General features: G+C 39.5%; 1 protein-coding gene across 1 annotated transcript in view; it reads right to left on the minus strand.

The window, feature by feature from the left end:
- The window catches only part of LOC108778275 (uncharacterized), a 242,563-nt gene that overhangs the window by 37,376 nt on the left and 186,244 nt on the right, over nt 1–18,943 (minus strand). Inside the window, exon 9 of the mRNA XM_018545406.1 lies at nt 3,618–3,764. Coding sequence (XP_018400908.1) covers nt 3,618–3,764 — 147 coding nt within the window. The remainder of the gene's footprint in view (nt 1–3,617; nt 3,765–18,943) is intronic.

Genomic DNA, 18,943 nt, shown 5'->3' on the forward strand with positions numbered 1-18,943 from the left:
TTTTTTCCGCAGGGAGACATCTTTATTCTATTCATTTAATTTCGGAAATCTGACATTAAAACCTGTATTGATTACTGAAACTGTGTCTATGATACTCATTTAATTTATATTGACTAAAACGCATTAATTAATTTCAAAAAATTTAAATGACTAAAACTTCTATAAAGAGAACAATGAAATTAAAACAAACTTGATAATTTGTTTTAATAAGAATAATTAAGTTTACAGATATAAAATATATAATTGAGATCCAATACAAGCTAGACAGCACACTGCAAATTCAAGTGTGTAAAAAGTGATTTCAATGTATGTGTATCGAGTTTTCCGTGTAAAAATGGCACTATACCACGTTTAAATGTATAAATTCATGTTTATAGTATAATGTATTATATGTATTTACACGAAAAACTAATAATACACATGTATTGAAGTCACTTTTTACACGCTTGGATTTGCAACGCATTGTCAACTCCGAAAGGTTAAATGTCGATAAACTGGCATGTTTGCATCGCGTGCATATGAATGAGCGTAATCCGTCTTATCGGGCTACGAGATTCTCGAGATATTTTCACAGAGCCGGGAAATTTGGTGGTCGCTCATTCGCACGTGCGTAGAATCGTAAATCCGCATGATAACGACGGGCTTGTTCGACGCGAGAACACTATAATATAAGGGAGTATAATTCCACGCGTATCTATACGGGTACCAGAGACGTGCCACTCCCACACCCTTTATTAAAAGTCCTACGCGCGAGCTTTTATACGTCCCGAAATCCTTCCGTCCTCGTATCGCGTGTTTTTTCGTGGCGGTTATGTCACGGCGATAATTTCCGCAGGCGGAGATAAGTTTTACGCTTCACGCTTCCGCGCTCGCAAACGCGACGATACGTCCCTTTTAGCTACACTTTTTTATACTCTCTGCATTTTAAATATACGTATTCACGATGTAGAGAGGAAGTGGAAAGAACGTAATCGTAGAAACTCGCCACTTTCCTGAAATGTCTTTCTTACTTTCTTCTTTTGTATTTATTTAGAACTTTTAAAATTGAATTTCGATCTAATTTCAAATTAATAATTGTGTTTATTATAATTATATTTCACACGTAGCTTCATTTGATTTTTGACGGGATTAACACTTTAATTTCTCGCAGTAAAATCTCACTCTAAAAGAGAGTGAAAATACAACCATCCTTGGAAAAAAAGAAATGAATATATTTCACTTGAAAAAGAGTGACAATTTTCATTCTGTTTAAAGTGAGATATTTCACCGTAAGAAATTTAGAGTGAAGGAATCTCGGACAATAACTCGATTTCTAGCAAATATTGAACATCGTGTAAACATTAACATTCTGCGACACAGATCGTAACCCCGTGTACACGCTCTTACGCGAGATGGAAGGACGGGAAGATAATTTGGCGTAGGTAGGTAACGCATAACTCCGGCTGGTCTATCTACCTGTCAGATAAGGCACGCCTCGTCGTATTCGGGTCGACGGTGGACGCAGAATTCGCTCGGTTCGTGGAGATGGGATTCTGTATCTGCCCCTCTATCGCCGTCTCCGTTTCTGTGTTCTCGTTTCTCTTCTCTCTGTCTGATCTGTTGCCTGTCTCAGCCCACTCTCGCAACCCCTACACGCTCATCGATATGCGGTTGTTCGTGTCGCTGGCATACGAAACGACCTTCGCGTTATAAAATCGTACCGTATACGCGTCCAATCGGCGCGCGTTGGATATGATTAATTCGCGCACGGAATTAACTCTTGTCGATAAGCATCGGAATTGAGCCCGGACTCGTGATTGCCTCGCCTGCCCGTTATGAAAAAATCGACGTCACAAGCGAAAGCGTTTTCTTTTTGTCGGGGATAGCATTTTCCTCCATCTTCCCAGTATACGTATATATGTGTGCGTGCGACACAGGTATCGTGCGTGTATCAGGGAAAAGCCGTTGCTGCTACCGTTCTTTTTACCATCCCCGATATATCGTGTAATATTTTACAAACGTCGTTGGACGCACATGCGACCGGTTCGCGTCCGAGCGCAGATCATAAAAATCGCAGATTGCGTCTGCATCGTTGTCTTCTTTTTTTTTTTGCCTCTGCAGCCGATGTTATTCCTTCCATTCTCCGCTCCTATTGCCCGCGCGGAGGAAATTCTACGCGTGTAAATTTCTTAGGGCGACTCCAAGGGGACATGCTTTTTTTATTCGACAATAAATTTTATTCCATGCGCAAACGTCATGCGATATCGAGGTTTCTGCAAATATTATCGCGCTCGTTGTAAGCGAGAAAATATTGATTGCAACGTGATGCGGACGTGAATAAGCGAAAGAGTTGATTTCCGGTGAAAAATTACCAGCCTCATATGACTACCACCGCGTATTTCTCGCGTTGTAAAAAGCAGAGCAGAGAGTGGAGATATACACTGGCGAAAACGTTACACAGTAAAATCGTTGTTATCGGAAGTACAATATATATTCCATGCATTCACGTTGCTCGTAATAACCGTGTGCGCACCATCTATGCCCTACATCGATACCGGAATTGATTACTGACTGATAAATATGCAGTGCGTCGTTTCTTGGATTAATGTAATCTTCGTATGTGCAAACGGAAAAGTATTAAACCCTCATTCGATATTGTCAAACGCGAGATTTCGCGAGGTGGAAAATAATATTATGCGTTTGTTCGGCGATTATAGCATCGCATCATCATAGCAGAAATACAGCGGTGTTGTTGCGATCCGCTTCGCTTAATAAGAATTGCATCGCGAATTTCACACAGGACATTATCAAAATAATGGTAATTCATAATGGGATTTTGAAACCTCGTTCATAAGTATTACTGCAAAATAATTAAATTACAATTAGCGCGTTCATTTGACGACGAATATAATGGTTTTCATGCGGGTAACGAGAGAGAGAGAGAGAGAGGGTGGGTGGGAGGGAGGGAGGGAGACGGACGTGAAGCTCCCCTTTAATTCCTCCTTCCCTCTTTCGCGTCTGTCATTTTCTCTATATTAGCTATCGCTGTTATCAACGCGGACCACGTGCAAAATTGCATTCGCGTGCCTAATCGAGGAATAACTGGATGTAATTAATTTCAGCTCGTAGAGTTAATTCTTTTTGATTTTGATGGCATTAAACAGTCAAAAATATTCCGTATGTGTCGTCAAAAATTGCGCCGTTAAATCATTGCAATAGCCTATAGTCTAAAGTGTTCCGTCGCTTTTAATAACTACACAGTTTTGGATTAATTTTTTAAATACTCGTGTGATGTTGTGACAATGTATTTTCACTAATTTCAAATGTATTCTATGAAAAGATACCGACATATCATGTTAATAATGAAAACTAATTATATAAAATGTCGATTTTTGATCAATACGGTAATGACATTAATAAATTAACTGTATGCTCTCTCTGGGTGTCACTTAATCTTATGGTCCTACGATAAGTGTTACAGTATTGCTCAAATCACTAGTTTTCTCGAACAATTTGGTGAAAATCAGAGTATAATATTGTTTTTCATTTTTTCCCTGCTCTACACAGAATATTCCATTTATTCGTAAAGACAAAACAAATCAGCCGTGCTGTTTTGTTCGATGATACCGCGAATTTACCTGGAGGGAAAATCGATAGAGATAATCCGGTGAGTACTGTTGCGAGTACTGATGATGTTGGCTCTGGTACTGATGGTGATGCCCGTAGTACGATTGTTGTTGCTGATATGGATGTTGTTGGTGTTGGTGCTGCTGCTGCTGCTGCTGCTGCTGTGGGTGTTGATGATGATGATGATCATGGTGATATTGATGATGATGGTACCAGCCATTACTGTATCCATCCATGTCATGTACCGGAGTCACGCTTTACCGGCTTGAATGCGTCCGCGATTTGACGCAAAAAAAGAAACGGCACATCCACAAACGACGAACATATCAATCATCTATTGGTAGGGTGCGACCATTCGTGCCTGGGGAACGTTATCGGACGGCATCCGCGGCATTTCTGCGCGGAATCCGCGGTGTCTTTCGGTATTATAGCAATAAAGCACGCGAATGACTCTAATGGCGACCTGGTGGGCGTAGATTCGCGAAATAGGATCTTTCGACGGTTAGATGTTGTTCCGGAAAATATTAGGTATCATTAATCATCCCGATGTCTTAGGCGAATCGAGACGGTCAATTCGCTCGAACTTTAACGGGGGTGAAATCTCATTAGCGATTATCGAATCTTCAAACTTTCCTTCGATTGACGGCGCGTACAAAATTAAGATCCCGCAATCGGGATCGCAGAATAAAACGCTGATGATGCTTTGCACTTCCGGCGCATCTAGATTCGCAATTGCACTCTAGCTGATGACGACAGGCCAACTAACCCGCGATGAGAATTCACGAAATCGCGACGAGCTGCTGGTGGTCTTCCTCCCCACTCCTTCATCTTCAACGTGGCATTTTATTATTCCTTCTTTACGTGCCCTCGTGTCCAGTTCTCGCTACTTCTCACTCGCGCCGAACCGGTCGGTCTCGCGAGTTTTTGTTCTCGCAGGGGGTCGTTGGGAAAAGCCAGAGCGCATCAGGAAGAAAAGGGGTTACCGACACGCTCTCGACGAGGTCGGGGAATTCCTTTCGCCGACCCAAAAACCTGCCGGTACTTCCTTTTCCTGATGTATATATGGCGCGGCTCATCCTCCCCGCTCGCGAAATTATGCATGCCAAATTGAATCCTTGAGGAACGGGGGACGCAGTCTCGAAAATAAATTGGGTTGCCAGTAACTTTTAAATCGCCAGGGCAACGACCAGCCACGTCTCCCAAGAATTTTATATAATAAGACTATACGAATATAGAAATATATGCGGAAATAGAATCAAATGTTCCTAAATGAGAGATTTCGAAGTTGGTATAAAATAATTTTCACAATGTTAATTTAAAAAGAAGAAACAATATGTTTATATAATTATAACTTTGAATAGTTTCAGCTTGAAAATAATCTATTTAAATATTAAATCTTATAGGACCGTATATGTGAGAAACACAATCAATAAGAAATTGCCTTTAACGGTCGAGCTGGATCTTAGGTGCTATTATAATTCCATGTGAATTTATATATTACAAATGTAGTCTTTTAAACCGCGTGCCAAATAATTTTTCAATCTTGAAACGCCACTTTACGAAATTACCGCAATAATATCACGAGTTAAAATATCTATAGCAATTTAACAATATTGATGTTTATAGCATCATGGATCTTAATAATGTTAAATGACATTAAAATCTATGAGTGACACATTAAAAATCTGTAAATAATTAATTCATATTGCGAAAAATATCTCGGGAGTCGAACCCAAATCTCTTACATTTCGTGCGAGCGTCCTACCAGTTAGACCTACCGAGGCCTTAGTAATATTCTTCACAATAATCGGTCTAAATAGGAACAACATTTTTTCAGGCGACGTAAATAAACAATATTTAAATATTAAATCTTACAATCTTATAAGACCCGTACATATGAGAAACACAGCCAATAAGAAATTGCCTTTAACGATCGAGCTGGATGGTTGAAAATATTCTGTTATTGGAAAGAATATACATTAGAAAATTTGATCGATTCCTGCGACGTCAGACAAAATATTTTCAGTAGAAATGAATAAGACAATTTTCGAAACGTTAAGTTTTTGGAAGATGGAAGTATATCACATATAAAAGGAAAGAAACGTAAAATAAGTTCTATAACCAGAACCAGAACACAATGAGAAAGAAAAATCGACATTGTTATTTGTCTTTCTAGACGACATCTACCGAACGTTACGCATGCAACAATGTCTCCTGCTATTGACGTTTTTAGTTTCTTTCCGTCCTACCCTTATACGTTCTCTCTGGTTCATATGTAAACAGGTTATTCGAGGATAGTAATCGGGGATGGTGTCTCATGGGGGTCGCTATTGGAAAGAGTTGAAAGGAGGGTAGTACAGGGATGTATTCCGGACTAGCAAATCTCTTAGTCAAGCTCGAATAGATAAATCCAATAAGACCTAAAAATATTTGCAATCAAGAAAACAAGCAGCAGATTTACCGAATTAAAAAAAAAAAACAGATACCACGCCAGAAAAAAGTGTAATTGATCCGATTTAGTTATTATTTTCGAAAAGAAATATTTATTACATAATGCTAATATAAATTGTAAATTAAATATCTGCGTGTATCCAATAATTATTTAAATAAAACAGTTAACAGGTAATCACATTATTGATATCATTAAAATATGTCCATGCTGAAAGACACTATGATGTGATGTGATATAAAATATATACATATATATATTATATATATATGTATAATTTATGGAGAAATTACATCAGTAATTTATTCAACAAATAATCCAACATAAGAAACGTTAATTAATCATCGCAAATAGTTGGCAACTTTTTAGATGATGTTACTAATTAGCTAAAAACTAGCTAAAACGCGCGGAACTTTAACAGCATTTTGGACCTTGTATTAATTGCCATGCAGTGATCGCTTTACTCGCAAACGAATAGCTTTATTAAAAACATTCTTATGCGTGCATACGCTGCGAGCTAATAAAAAACATCCCCGTCGAAAAATGCGGTATATAATCGAACGATATTCAAGAAGCTGACGTCAGCGTTCTCGACCTAGTTTCTTTCGATCGGCTGATTTCCGTGCAGCGTGGAAGACGTGAGAGACGTATCGGGAAAACGCGATTGCGAGTAACAGGGGTAGCAGTTGTATGGGCCTCGCTGCTCGAGGGGATGGAAGCCACGTATGTGCGAGCGCTCAAAGTGGAACGAAAAATTCAAAGCTCTCTCGCTAGAGAAAAATCGTGAACGAGCGAGGGAACGGCCGAGCGAATGAACGTACAAGCGTCAGACTCGGAGAAATTGAAAATCGTCAAGTGCGACACGCTCTCACGCCTCCCCATCGCTGCTTGCTTACCCTGAAGAGTATTCACGTGCGTATTCGCCGCGGCAAAAAACAGCTAAAATGGACGAAGCGCAATGGAACGTACTGCGTGATTATTATTGCGTGTGCACGTGTAAGGAACGTGTCTAAAACCGTCTATAACAAAATAAGCGATCGAATTATATTGCACGGAGAAAGAACGATTTTGCTGAATTAAAAATTTAGATGCAGATACATAATTTTTTGTTAAACTATCAAAATAATTAATTAAGGCGCTATTCAAGCTGATTGCTAAAATGTTTATACCTTTGCAGCACTGCTTATCATATTTAATTTCTGACAGAGAAGAGATTTCTTCTTTTTGCGTCTGAAGTGTCAACAATACGCTTGAAATATTATCTAAACTAGTATTTTGTACATGATATAAGTTTATCCACAAAAAAGTAATTTTCTTCTGGCTGTACAACAATTAAATTACGTATAAATTGCAACAGTTCAGATTTTTACTTTAATAGTCATTCTTAATGCCTAGAACTTAAGAAAGTAAAAAAATATAATCAAAAAAATGAACAAAAAAGAGTTAATGGAAGTTATAATTATAGGCCAGTTTGTGTGTTTGTCTGTGTAAGACGGTAAAATTATGATTCTCAAGAGTTGTATTTTTTAACTCCTACAATTGATTTATTTTTCTCAAAATGTAGACACATATTGTAATCAATGGAGAGACAATCGTGAATCAAATCGCCGAGATGTCTATTTTTATCTGGCGCTGTAGGCCAATTAAACGTTCTGCACACGCTCGCTGAATAATGTCATTCGCCGTCACGTAAACGGAGAAATGCCCCGGCCACCTGCAATCGTAATTTCTCGGCGCTCTTTGTGCGACGTGACGTCATTAGCCGTCGTGGGTCATTGCGGCCTTTCCTTCTCTCTTCTTCGTCCTCTCGCACACGTTTACTTTTTCCCTATAAACGCCATCACCATTAGGCTGGCGCACAATTTTCCTCACTTTTCCGTCAGCTAATTAAGGCCGCGTAGACGCCTTCTGTTTGCTGCGGTTTCGATCTCGCGTGAGCTTTCACGGACGCCACAAGTCAATTTCTCCCGGCCGTTACTAGAGCTCTTCGTTCGATCGCGAACGTTGAGACGGAAGTTAACGATACGCAAACTATCAGGACAACTCGAGTGAGGGTGACTGTTATTGGCAACCCGCCAGAAGAAATCGCAAATAACAGATCAAAGTGGATATTGACGTATCTCATTTTGATCAAAGCAAAATAAAATCTTGTATTAGTATCAAGATATATAAAAACCGCAAATTTATTTTTGATACAATCATTTAATGTTTATTATATCAAATTGCCTGTTTTAAATATGTATCTACGAATTATATCTATATGCTTTCCATAAATGTGATTTCGTTCCAAGAACAATAATGTCACTTTGCAGGAAATATGTATTTGAATTTTTTTATATTACAATATATAAGTACTTATTTCATTTGTTTCATTCAATGTCTTTTTCATCTGCGATTTCACTCTAAATGTCTAACGTTGAGTAATTGCACAATCGTGGCTGCTATTAACGTTTTCAATGCTCGTTGCAGCTGCGATTGACATTAAATCAACGCCTTTCAGAGTGCAAATTCATATCGTTGTTACGACGTCAAACGTGTTGCGATAGACCGTGCATTTCTCTGTTCTTGCTGGCGGTCTTAATAAAATTTTCATCGCGAATTAACGAGACTCGCCAAGTTCGCGGTCGATCGCAACGTCGAAAAGGGACTTTTTCTTTTTTAAAGGGTGAATAATTGTATTTAACGTGTAACCAGGGTAACACGTTTGCGGTGCCCGTGATTTGGACGAAATTGAAAAATCGCTCGAGCGTTTGGTGAGGAAATGAGCTCGCCTTTGTCGCGTGTCAAACGTGACGTGTTAAAAACTACCAAAATTAAATCGACCAAACGCGAACTCGCAGCGCGACCTTAATACGCGCGTAATCCGAGGGCGTTGTTCCGCTTCGCGACACGCGTCGATAACGTGTAGGAAGTGGCCATGTAGATTAAAAGGACTTTTATGCGACCGGCATGATGTTACGTACACGCATACGGCTGTAAGTGTGCGTGCACGTCTATATGAATTCGGAATGGAGATAATTACGTGCGTGAGTTTGTAACGAGTCCATAAAGCGTCGAGCCGTAGAATTGGTCGAACTTATTGATCGGGAGTGCGCGCGCTCGCTTTTTATCCCTCTCTCCTCTCAACCTCCTCACCCGGCTCGTTCGTTGTTAATTCCACTTTGAATAAATATGAATTCGCGCAGGGGTTCGCGCGCGCTAACCCCGGGTATCCTCTTCCCCATAGTCTTCTCGCACGCGCAAGAGAACGCAATTAACCACTGACAATTCCGCGAGATCGCTTCCGTTATGTAAAGAACGCGAACTCGTCTCGCGGATGCGATCCGCATAATCGTGATATCGAGTAGCTTTGAGTAAGCGACAGGTGACACTGCGGTTTTGTATTGCTAATTTATCTTCGCGCTTGCGTGATATTTTTCAATTCAATTTTTTATCCCCGTACAATATTTATGAAAATTACTTAGAGAGAGAGAGAGAAGATGTAAATGCGCATCGTTTGTGCGTTTCGGTAAATCGAATGTCACAGAATTGTTTGCATAAATAATTATGTCTGCTTGTTAATGTAAATATTGAAGTAACCGATTAATATGAACGGACATCCCTTTATTTTCGACGCATTTCCATCTTCATCCATCTGGCGCATTGTTTTAACAAACACGCGGATCGCATGGGTCCAAATAAAATGCAATTGTGCCGGCGTTTCCGCGTGTTGATCTGTTTACCGAAAAAATTAAGAGAGCAAATTTGATTGAAGTTACAAAGCGTACTACTACCGGGGTATTGAGTAGTTGTTTTAGACAGCACACATCAGAGCTTGTGTACTTCCTGATTCGCGAAACGAGAACGTTTAAGGAAAGAATTATTTTCAAGTTATTGTCACTAATGAATAATATTTAAGAGAGAGAGAGAGAGAGAGAAAGAGAGAGATCTGAGACCTTGCCAAAAATTTATGGAGATAGTATACCTCTCGCGAGGTACTTTGAAAGTCTTTGAAAGCGCACCTGAAAGCTTTCCCTCGCTTGCTGTAAATGTCTTCTCTAGTCTAACCCACTAATTAGCATCTCAACACGCTACTACTCTTCAGTCATGGGCAATGGTAGCTTTGGTGCTACTTTGCAATTATAATGATTGTCAGAGCGCATTATATCTTAAGGCATCGCCATGAAAGAGGGTATTAGAATTGTGTATTTCATAGTACAACGCGCTTTTATGTCAGACTTCTCGATAAGCTTCGAATGAATCAAGTTCAAGTTAATTTCCACGACTTATGCCTGTCCTATTAGTGACGTAAACTGTAATGAACAGAAAATAGTAAGTATCACGAAATACTTGTTACGTCCATTATTAAAGTTATAATCCTTTTTATGCGTGCTTATAAACGAATATTTTTATATACATTTTATATATAATAATAATCTATAGATTTTTTAAAAACTGTTTTTAATTAAACTCATTGTTAATTGTGTGGAACAGTCAAGTTTTCTAAGCTTTAAGCATTCATACAATCGATCCTACAATATGAAAGGAAAAAAATGACATGAGTTCATGATTTAATATCTAGACAGCAATCTCAATTTTCAATATTTGCTCGCAAACTATTTCTTTTGTATAATTGTTACAAGTTATCTTTTTTCTTTTTTTAAATTTGTAATATATTTGCGAAACATATATATCATTCTTCATCGAGAAACTATCGAAGCATGCTCTATGTTTTTCATTTCTTCAAAGACCCTTTTTACCTCCTCCCGGCTTCCCTCATCGTACGCTCGCGCCACTAAAAGCAACCTGCCAATTAATTCCTACTTCTCCCGCCCGTTATACGCACTTTGAACAACTGGAGACACGGTAGGTAACTGCAATTGGATACTAGTATTCACTTTCAAGAGTATTCTCGCCGCGCTTTGTAGCCACCCTCGCGTTCCACTCTCCGTTTATGCATCAAGTCCTACCCTCTCTTCTCCCCTTATCTATCCCAGACCTTTCTCTTTCTCGTTCTCCGTCTCAGTATAATGTAACAACATCAGGAAATGGATACGTTGTTTCGATTCGCAACGAATGCCTCAAGATCCCGAAACGATTCAATTTCTGCTAAAGTTTGTAATTCAGATGCCTAATTAGTGAAAACCAATAAGCCGCTTATATCGAGAAGGGGAAAATACGTGCATAAAGTACGTTGTACGTGGAAAATGGTTGTGTTAACGTCCAATGCGCCTGTGCAGCCAGCCAAATGGGTGCGAACCAAATTATTGACGTGTGAAACTCTGATGAATTATTATCGTTGCACTCTGAACGACAAGCAATTTTCTTTAGTACTTGTATCACTTTGAAGGCGATACAACGACAAAAAATCGTAGATACTAAATATTTCGTCGAAGTCAGTACTTGCTTTTTCATAATTTAATTATAATTGAAAGGTAAATTGAAACACAATAGAATAATTTTTTTTAATTTAATAGAAAGTGTAACAAAAAATTTAATAGAAATTTAGCTCAAATATTAATTCTTTAGATTAAACCGTTGTTATATGGGAGCCTTTCAGATGGACGTCAAAAAAATTGGAACTTTATTAATGTGTTTTTCATTATTACTTAAAACTTTAAAGTAATTAATATTCTTTCATCATAATTTTATATGCGTGATATCTTGTTTCCGTTCTATGCAAATTACCTTGATATTCTGATTACCGAGTATTGTATTTTTCTCTTAGGAGGAAGTATATATACACATTTTCTATTGTATATACTTCCTTTTCGCGTTCGCGATAAGCGACGATGAAATTTCACAAAGATCCGGACATCGATCCTCTCAAGTGTCGACGTAAAAGCGCGTAGCAACATCGTCGAAGCGGACCAGCGGAATAAAGTTTATATACCGTGCCGCGGGATTATAGCGCCGATAGAAGCAGGATTCTTGCGATAACTCGGTTCGTCGCGTATCGCGAGCAAACACGGCGGTGAATTGAACGGAGGCGCGCCAAGTATTTTCCAATTACATCTTCCATTAACGATCCTGCCGCGTGTACGCGGCGTCCGCTGGGAGAGGGTCGATCGAAGAATTCTGCACACCGTGGAAAATTCGCCCGGCACCGTATATACATTATTAATTAATTTAGATAGGAATGTCTCGTGCGCGCCGTTGTAATATCGCCACTTCGAACTCGCGGAAGCAATATTGTATGGTGCAGGAGACTTAAAAAGAAAATATCGAAGGAACGACGACAACGGTGCATCCTGATGGGAAAACTAATTTAACGAAAATGTGAAGATCGGCTATCTTGAATTATGATGTCGGCAGCACAGTTCAGGATAAACGAAAAAATTTATCGTGCCGGAGGAAACGGATGTTAACTAATGAAGCCGCCGTATGATAAATTAAGTCAAACTCTGTGGCAAAAATTATTTAAAAAGATGATACGATGCGTAAATCTTGATGGTTCATCTGAATCTGTTAGAGAAATAGATTCCTGTCTGACAAGATGCGAGTATGTCACCTAAAGCCAAGATGAACAGCAACGGTTTTTCTTGACCCGAAGACAGGAAAAGGAACGAGGTCACCGCAGTGTTGGACACATTAGCATTTTTGGTATGGTTTAAAATTTAAATCCCCGTGTCGGCGAATCGCGGAAGGAAGAACGGAAGGGCGCGCGAGTCAGGAAGCGCCGCTCGTGTCCCTTTAAAAAGCCCTTACGCAATGTTTCACTTCCTCGTATCGTAGCCATAACACGCGCGGCCAAACAGACAGACGTACGAGAAGCCATGAGGAAGAGCGGCGAGTGCGGCGAAGAAAGAAAACCGAAAAAGAATAGAAAGAAAGAAAAGGAGGCGACGCGCGAAAAAGGCGCGAAACGTGGCCAACAGGCAGCTGTTCGTCCCGATTGACCGGGTTCGCGCACATAAAACCAACAATAAAATTTGGAACACAGGAAGGAGGCCGCACGTGCCTCTGATTTTTCAAGGCCGTCAAGAAGATGTTCCAACGTACGGAAGAAACACAAGGAAGATCACGATCGCGCAACGCGATGGCGATTGGTTCGAAAAGCGAAAATTTTCGAATCGCTCGATCGCCATTGGTGAACGTGACAGTCGTGGGGGGTCCCCTCGTAGATTCGCTGGGGGTCTCTTTAGAGGCGGAAGGGTCGCCGCTGAAAATTCTTTCGTGTAACGGGATGGACGTGACACCGGTCGAGCGGGTTCAACGGTGGGAAGATACGTTGTGGAAAGCGCGTCTAGCCCGTTCATGATCGCACCCCTGAGGATTTTCGGGACCTGCTTCTCTTTCCTCCCCTCTCTCGTTTTCCCGCTTCGCCTTTACGAAAGGGGGCGAAGGGAAAGAAAGAGGGTTATATACCGACCCCTGCGAAGCGACCGGACGGAAGACGCCGTTGATGATGGGTTATTTAAACGGGGCATTGAATTTTTACTTCCGCCGTGAACGTCACTCTCTCCCTCCCTCTCTTGTCCTTTCTGCCAAGAAAGAACGAAGCGGAGCGCACCTTGTCTCGGACCTTGTCTTAGGCCCCGTTGCAACACCGCGCGCGGGATTTATTAAAGCAGTCATATTTTATGAAAAGCGCCCCGGTAGCGTTCTCTTGCTCTCGCTCTCTCTTTCTGTATCGCGGCAGCAAAGACTGCGCGGCGCTGCTCGGTTTTGTGTTACGCCGCGCTAAAATTTATCTCCGCGACTCTCTCCTGCGTTTATTAATGGAAACGGCGGTGGTGCGCGAGCGCTACGGGCGGCCGTGTAATATTTGACGAGGGTACCAACATCTCCGCGGACGCGCACCAGCAGCAGCAACTCGCTAGATAAATATTTCTCGTGAATTCTTCGCTTGAATATAACGCCACATGCGATGCCATTTCAGGAATTTTCGTGCATTCTCCGCGACGTTTCGCTTCGAGTTTAGGGCGCACGAATGCAACTGTAGTTGGTGCGAGCCAACCACGAATTTCTTAGTTAGTTCTTTTACCATTTCATATTTCATATTTCTTCCGTCTCAACGTCGAATTATAGCTTGAATAAAAAAATGTGTAATTCAAACATACAAATTTTTATAAATGGTCTTCAAGCGCTAGTTTTTTGTAATATTATTTTAAATCCTTCAGTAAAATAAATTTATTAATTAATGGTAATGACCCAATTATTGGACAAAATGATACAAATTTTAAATATTAAGCTTTTAACAGCATGGACAACTCTAAGTAAATTGGTTTTATTTAATTTTTATACAAATAACAAATTTATTTAGAGTTGTAAATATCATTAAAAGATTCATATTTCAAAATTGTTGTCATTTCATCCAATAATTGGGTCATGACCACTAATTGGTCATCCTTAAATTTTCTCTCAACAATCGTATTAACTCTTCGTTGACAATGTAAAGTTTTCACCCTTCGTCCGCAGCCTAGAAGTTCTTCGAACTGTATATTTTTATATTGCTCCGGATTGTATAAAATTTTTAAAAAAATGTTTATACTTTTCTAAAAACTTTAACAAGTTTTTACTATTAGAAATATAATAAGATAGTTTATTCATTTAAATTTATCTACCATAATTCACAATAACAAATCGAGTGTGCTTTTATTAAAGTCAAACATTGCTAGTGTGAAAGGTTAAATTAGAACACGCATGCCGTTTGCTATCGAATCTCTTTCTTTGCCATCAAACTGTCCACCAAATGAACTCCTTCGAGAGCTCACATCTAATCAACAACAACATTGTCAGATACGAGCTTAGCAGCGAACTGCCGCGGCGGCGCTTCTTCGTAACGGTCGATTAAAGCGCGGGTAATTCGTTTCGTTTAATCACGGCGATAAGCCGCGGTTGTAGCGCGCGCGATCGCGGGAGTAAAGGGCCACACCGCGCCGGGTGGTAAAAGAGAAACGTCGGGGTTGAGCGAATTGAGAGCGCACTTGAGTTTACCGGCGGGAAATGGGCCGCTGTATGCTTGCACGGTAATGGGAAAGGCGACAGATGCGAACGGTGGCAGTTTCGCGATGAAACTATCGTGTCGTATAAAGGGGTGAACCGTTGTTGTTGCTGTCGTCTGGGGGTGGAACAGACGGAGGACGGTAGCCTGCAACCGACGACATAAACTTACGATAGCGCAAACGACCGCGACAGCGCAGCGACGAGAGTCGGACCGAGGACAAACTGGGGGGTGGTTCCTTCACTCACCCGACCGACCCAGGTTTATTCGCGTCGGCATTTGTACGCGTGCCTCGGCTTCCGCACGGCGGTAACGACCGGCCGTAATTCTTATTTGTGCGGCCACGTAAAATGTGCGTGTTTTGTTTAGCCGACCAAATGGTCTCCTCTTGAAGGAGAAAGGAGTACGGCAGTTGCTCGAAGCCGTCCCGTCTGACGATGACGACGACTCTCTACACCTTCGCGAACAAATTCCGCTTCAGTTCTCGCTCTGCTTTGAAATTCTAATTCAATTCCGACGACGCGACGCGTTGTAAATAGCGGATGTAAATTCACACTGGCGAAAAGAAGGGTCTCACAACGTGTTTTTCCTTGTATCTACTTCTCCGCAAAGTAACATAGCGCGGCGACTTTTAAACTCGACTTTCAATTTGACACAGATTTGATTTCGCAATATTTTCCTTTTTACTGCATTTAATAATATCATATATAATTTAGAAATAAGATTAACAACAAGCGCAAATTCAGGATGTTGTAAAATAATTCATTATATAATGTAATAATTTTTATTAATGAAAATAGTAATAATATTGTACGTTTGACTACACGATTTTCTGGGCAAGAAGACTCTTCTTGCTAAAAATACTCTATATAATCAAAATATACAATATTATTACTATCTTTGTTAGTAAAAATGATCACATAAATAAATCATTTTACAATATGCTAAATTTATTTGGTCTTATTTTTACATATATTAATTTGTTATATCGTAAATTATATTAATCTTTATTTATTTTTATCATATATGATTTTTCAATGTGATTGTGTGTCAATATTACGTATAACACACTTTATATAATTATTATACGTTGCAGTGTCATTGCAACTGAATTAATCATCGCTTTTTTTTATATTCTTTCCTTCTTGCATTTTAGTTTGCAATGCAAGAGAAATTAAGGACACATTAAATATACATAAGGAGGATTAAAATAGCTTCTTGTAGTTCTAAAGACGGCTTCGAGCAGCCATGTAAAAATTTCATTTAAAGGTTAACGAAACATCCCCAACTTTCACTTAAGTATAACGCCAACTTGACTATATCACGACCGCCCGCGGAACAACGAGCGGCGTACCAACGCTCTTTCATAATTGAGGAGCTCAACTTTTAGACTTCCGCCAACCGCAATTTCACGAAGATACAGATTACATCCTTCCAGAGTTACCTGTTAAATTACTTACGCTACAGTGAAGGCGCTGAGACGTAACACTATCGTTATCGTTACTCTAGTACAACTACCTGTTTCTGTATTTTCCTTTCAGTGTGATGTGATGAATGTGTTGCCGTTCGACGTAAATCAAACCGAATTCCTGTCAAACATAATAGTGTTGGAATTTAATATTAGCAGGCTTCACCCATTTCGAAGCTAGCTATAAAACGCGAGTACTTTGCGAAGTTTTCGCGTTCGATGCAAATTACCGGCACTCATTACATTTTCTCGATTATCGTTATACGTAAGCATCGGAGAATATATCGGATCATATTAATTTCAAGACTCCTTGTTACGAGAGCAAACTTCCTTTTACGATCAGAAAGCACGTTCGGTCGTTGCGTCGAATAGCCTGCCAAGTTTATTACGAGTCATCTTTGTGATACACGATGCCGACACATCTCCGTCGGCTAGTCCGCGTCACGTGCTTGATTTATTATCATCGTTGATTTATTTAGAAGGAAAAACTTTCGCCCCAATCCAAATCCTCTACCAAAAAGAGTCGGCAGAGAGTTCATACATATGTAATAACGGCATTTATCGATCGCGCGACTTCAGCAGCCACTTTTGTCACTTTTAGTTGTGACAAAATTCGAGAATTCGTTCTCTTAGTTTTTTTTTTTAAATACATTTAAAGAGGATGCTGTGGAAATTCAGTTCCTCGTTTTGAAAAATATCTTTTATTTCCGTTTACTTAAGAATATTTCGTGTATTAGAAGAATAAATGTCGCACATTTGACACACTTTAGTCACGCTAACTAATATGAATGCACGTCGCGTTTAATATGCTTGCATTTAATATGCGTGTCATCTCGTAAACGTAATGAACCAGAGTCTCCAGAACATGTACGCGTTATGTGAATATTTACGTAAGTAACAAGTAGCAGTCGAGAAAATGGGGAGGGGGGGAAAGCAGGAGTAGCTCGGGGCCAGGGTTATAACTCGACAGTTATACAGTTATGACGTCGTACCGGTTTGATATCGTTGGATATATCGCATTCGGAGAATGCATCAAATTTAGTGCTACACGGCTTGAAAAACACGTAAAACATCAAATGTAGTTGATACACGCTTGATTGGCCGTTATTTATTCAACCGAGCTACACCGATATTCTTAACAATAAAGAAAGATAACAAATATAGAATATACAACAAAATAAAGTCTAAAAGAAAAGAATTAAAAAATTTAGTTAAAGACACCTTTATCCTAAATCTTCACTATTTCATCTTAACTTAAACAATATAAATTTAAAAAATCAAAACATAAAACGTCTTAATTGAATTAGTACACATTTTTAGAATTTAAAGTAATTAAAATAAGCACAAAGAATGATTTTACCGAAATATCTAAAAGTTTAGCTAGATTCAGATAAAAATAATTTTGTTCCATCATTAAAATAATTAAAAAATTCAAGCATATTATAATAAGTAAAAAATTTTGTTATTCTAGCAACTAGCTTGAGTGTTCTACATATAATTATTTTGATAGTTTGATGAAATTATTTTTAGATCTACATCCAGTTAAATTTTTAGATATATTTAACAGTTCTTTCCATATGTGTACGTTTGATTTTAGCGAAAAAAATTCAATGCAATCTAGTTGGAAATAGAAATAAACTTTGGGTGTAATTAATCGTATATCTTACACATTTTCATTTAGCATCACCAGATCTGACTATACGATTTATATTAATTTACCTTATTTTAAAATTGCTACGTAGTTAAATAGGCGCTCATGAAAGGAATTTTGATGCGGTTGCAACGTGCAAACCTAACATAACATAACACGACGTGACACGAACGGCACTCGAGTGTGCGCTATGCCAAAACGATCGTATACACAAGATTGTACTACTTCGCGACGGTAACTCGGTTGCTAGGAGATGACTAAGAGAACTCTCGATGTTGCATCCACGACATGCGACCGAGATTCACCAGGTAATGCCTTCCACTCAATGCACATGTCGCACTGCGAAAACATAATAAATTTGATGGTTATGCAAAATCTCGGGACCTTCTTCTGGACGAACGGTGTTATCACGAGATATAAAGAGAAACGTACAGGTGAATTTAGTGCCATGGGCCAGCAACCATATTTACGATATTGCGGCATAAGAAGGCTAAATATAATCGGATTAGCGTGCAGTTGGGTCTCCGTAATCACGATCGTATATTTCACGGCGCGAAATACGCGCGCGTACTCAGAATATATCACGAATACACGGTGCGTCGTATTGCTATGGCACCGACTGCCGTCATCGATATTCGTATAAAAGCGGATCCAAATGTGTAGGTGAATACCTGTTAGCAATGTGAGTACGTATAATAGCATCGGAGTAAGCCGAGATGTAAATCGTTGCAACTGGGTAAGTTGTAACTACGTTTATTGCCTCTCTTGGTGTGTAATAAAAAAGACGTTTCCCTGTCGAACAAGGCGGGAATAAAATGACGTAATGATGAAATGTCGTTGCGC

Source organism: Cyphomyrmex costatus, unplaced genomic scaffold (genome assembly GCF_001594065.2).
Source record: "Cyphomyrmex costatus isolate MS0001 unplaced genomic scaffold, Ccosl1.0 scaffold5, whole genome shotgun sequence".
Classification (NCBI taxonomy): domain Eukaryota; kingdom Metazoa; phylum Arthropoda; class Insecta; order Hymenoptera; family Formicidae; genus Cyphomyrmex; species Cyphomyrmex costatus.